Here is a 3,267-nt window from a genome sequence, read left to right as displayed (position 1 = left end):
GGTGTCTATTTATTTGTGACCACGCTGTGTAAGCAAAACTGTAACTAGGGAATGTTAGCGTCTTCAAGAAACTGTCCCGATTATGTTTTTTTTTTTCGTCATCTGAAGCGACCCAGTGTGAGAATAATTGTGGAACTCTGCTATACAGTATAAATGCTACTGAAAATGATTGCTACCAAAGAACCCTACAACAAACTTATCTTAAGAAGTAAATTGTGCAAGACAAGACATAAATATCTTTAAGGATTTATATTTTCCAGAACGTGCCTTAACGGAAGTATCCAGTCAAAATAATGAAACTTCTAAGAGGAAGATGTCAAACCAAAAGCGAATACGCAGGCATTCTGAGCCAAATATGACGGAAAACCAAGAAGACAGAGCTCAACACGATTCCGACAAGAACATAGGTACGTAACATGACAATCTTTAAAAAAAGTATAATAACAAATCTGCGTTGTATGCAGTTAACACTAACAATTGTTATTCAGAATTCGTGATACAATAACTTGTACTGCAATACGTACAAGACGCATTTGATTCTTTCTCAAATTTAGCCATCATCTCAATTTCACGGAAGGTATGTCATCACAAATTATAAGAAATTTTTGCTAAACAGTTACAACTCTTAACTCTATGAAAACTAATTCTTTCTAACCGAAAACATTGCCGTAGGAAGTACTTTTGGAGTAGTCAGGCCATTGCCACAGTTAAACAATGTGGCACGCAATGTGTAAAAAGCATGCCATTTCTAGGGTAGAAAATGTTTGAAAATTTAATGCTATGAGATTGAATCTTGAGCCATTTTAACTACAAATACCGCATACACACAACGTAATATACCGAGTTAAAAGAAGCAAGTTTTAATACATAAATTGTAGCTATACTTGCTATGAAAAAGTGGCCTTACCGCTTCCAACGGCCCTAGAAAAACTTTGTTAAGTTCTTATTTATGGCATGCAAATGTAATAATATAGGAGGTACTTGTGTATGGAAACATTATGTTAATATAGCAGTAAAATGGTAAACAATGAGTTATAAGCACAATGAAATGGTTTTATTTTGGGAAACATACTAGAAGACAGGCCAATGTTCTATTGAAACACGGATCTTCAAAATATGTCCATTTCATTATGCTTGTAAATTGTTGTTTGTCAATTTACTATTATAGAAAATGCATAACAAAGTTGTTGTTGTTGTTGTTCTTCTTCTTTTAGCGCAAACCTAAATAATGGGCTATCTTCGCTCTGTCCTCCGACCCATCTTTGGGATCGGTAATAAAGTAAATATGTAAGATGTGTAATTAAAAATAAATAAAAAATAAGGCCAATCTTTTTGGCTGCCACAACCTGTTGCCCAATAACCCTGTCGTTAAGTGGCAGAACTCATCAACTGATCTAAACTTATGTCAGCCGAAAGGCCTAAAATGGTAAAGTAAGGAGGATCATCGCATTTGTTAGGGTTTTGATAGGACTGTTTAGTACAAGTCTAATTTCATTTTCGTGTTTCAGATGACGATAATCAATCATCAAAATAGAATATTATCTGACTTCATTCACAATTTTTAGAAATTATAAGCAGACAATAATGAAACAAAACGATTCTACTACACGTTCATGTCTCTCTCCTTCTACAGCTATAACTTCCAAATTACTGAAAGGACAAAGGTTAAAGCTCTAAGAATGTTTATGTCCATCCAGGTTTTGGGTATATTCAACTTCAAAGGGCTACACGGCTCTTTTTGAGTCTTTGAATGGAGTTCTGGGGAGTGTTTCCCCAATGCCTTACAAATGCATTTCCTAGCTGATATAGAGTGTTTGATGTGTAAGCATCCCTCAAACTGTTTGGTTCCATGTGTTTTTGTGTTTGAGATCCGCGGAAAAATGGTGGCCAATTAATTTTCACAATTTCTTGTTCATGTTAAACAATGACGATAAGTTCAAGTGGAATCCGTATGTCAAAATGAAATTGGGTTCAATGACACCTGTGAAAGATCTGACAGTGACTGCTAAAATGTTATTTCGATCTTATCGATGTACATACAGATCAGTAGGTTCATCATGCAAGACATTTTACCCCAGCTTCTGAGAACCACACTGAAGACTCGATTATTGTGGTCGTCATGGAGTTAAACAGGAAAAAACAAAACAAAAACATTTAGTTACAAGATATACACAGGATTAACTTTTACTTTCATTAACGTAGAGTAACTTAACGGTACCAAACAACAATATAACTGATATTGCATTTAAGAGAAAAACAATTCAACAACACATCACGAGCGTCACAATTACTAAAAGTCTGCATCTCCGTGATTCAACGTTAAGTCAGAGTTTATAGCGCAAAAAATCGGGTATCGATACTCGCGGTTGGAACAACACGGATACTCCATTGTGTAGTTTATGCTTCATAATAAATAATTAAAAAACACTATACACACAGCGACACTGTTTTATATAAAGAATACAGCTAACATGGACTTAAAGGGAAAGGATCCGAGATAAGAAAAATATCCTCCAGCTGGATCAAGATGACATGTACCCTTGCATGGGTTATGGTGACACTGATTTTTATGCACTTCAAAAATAGCAACTGAATTTCACATTATCGACAAGGCGACAGTTTTATTAAGCCAATTTACAAAGGTAATGAACCTGACATTACATTGTGAAGCGTGACCTGCTTCTGTCAGGGACTCGGACACTGTTTTCCTAGCATCTAGTCCCCAACCTAGAAATAACATTTTATGACACTCCTAACTCAGAAGCAGCATTGCTTGGAGTATTTCCACTTAAAATGCCAACCCTTTTATAGGCCTAGTCTAGCCGTGGTCATTTCAGTAATGCAAGGTTAATTCAAAAAATGAAATTTGGGTTTGATTTTTGTTATTGTCTTTCTGCTCTAAGTTCATCTTCGATTTTATCTTGCATAACAAAAACAAACGCAGGCTCGTGCGTTCTTCCCTCAGGCAATTAAACAACTTGAGGAATATCATTATTCCAAACAATTCATTTAAAAGGTTGAAAAACGTATTATGATGTCTCTGTAGAATATGCATCACAGTTGAGTGATGTTTATTGGATGTGTTCAAACACAATACGAATCCAAAAAAAAAATCTGGTTGCCAAACAGACACATTACAGTAAATTAGAAACTGAATTCATCCAGAACTAGACTCCAATTACTAGCCTCAAACAATAATCAGCACCTTTGCTTGTTTGTTTTGAATTTCGCGCAAAGCTACACAAGGGCTATCTGCGCTAGCCGTCC

At 35.6% G+C, this 3,267-nt stretch overlaps 1 protein-coding gene across 1 annotated transcript in view; it reads left to right on the top strand.

Moving 5' to 3' along the window:
* Positions 1-3,267, top strand: part of LOC106470893 (GRAM domain-containing protein 1B-like) — a 38,254-nt gene that overhangs the window by 26,039 nt on the left and 8,948 nt on the right. The window contains exon 12 of the mRNA XM_022399533.1: positions 261-407. Coding sequence (XP_022255241.1) covers positions 261-407 — 147 coding nt within the window. The remainder of the gene's footprint in view (positions 1-260; positions 408-3,267) is intronic.

Source organism: Limulus polyphemus, unplaced genomic scaffold (assembly GCF_000517525.1).
Source record: "Limulus polyphemus unplaced genomic scaffold, Limulus_polyphemus-2.1.2 Scaffold4275, whole genome shotgun sequence".
Taxonomy (NCBI): domain Eukaryota; kingdom Metazoa; phylum Arthropoda; class Merostomata; order Xiphosura; family Limulidae; genus Limulus; species Limulus polyphemus.
This window is presented reverse-complemented; position numbering and strand designations above follow the sequence as displayed.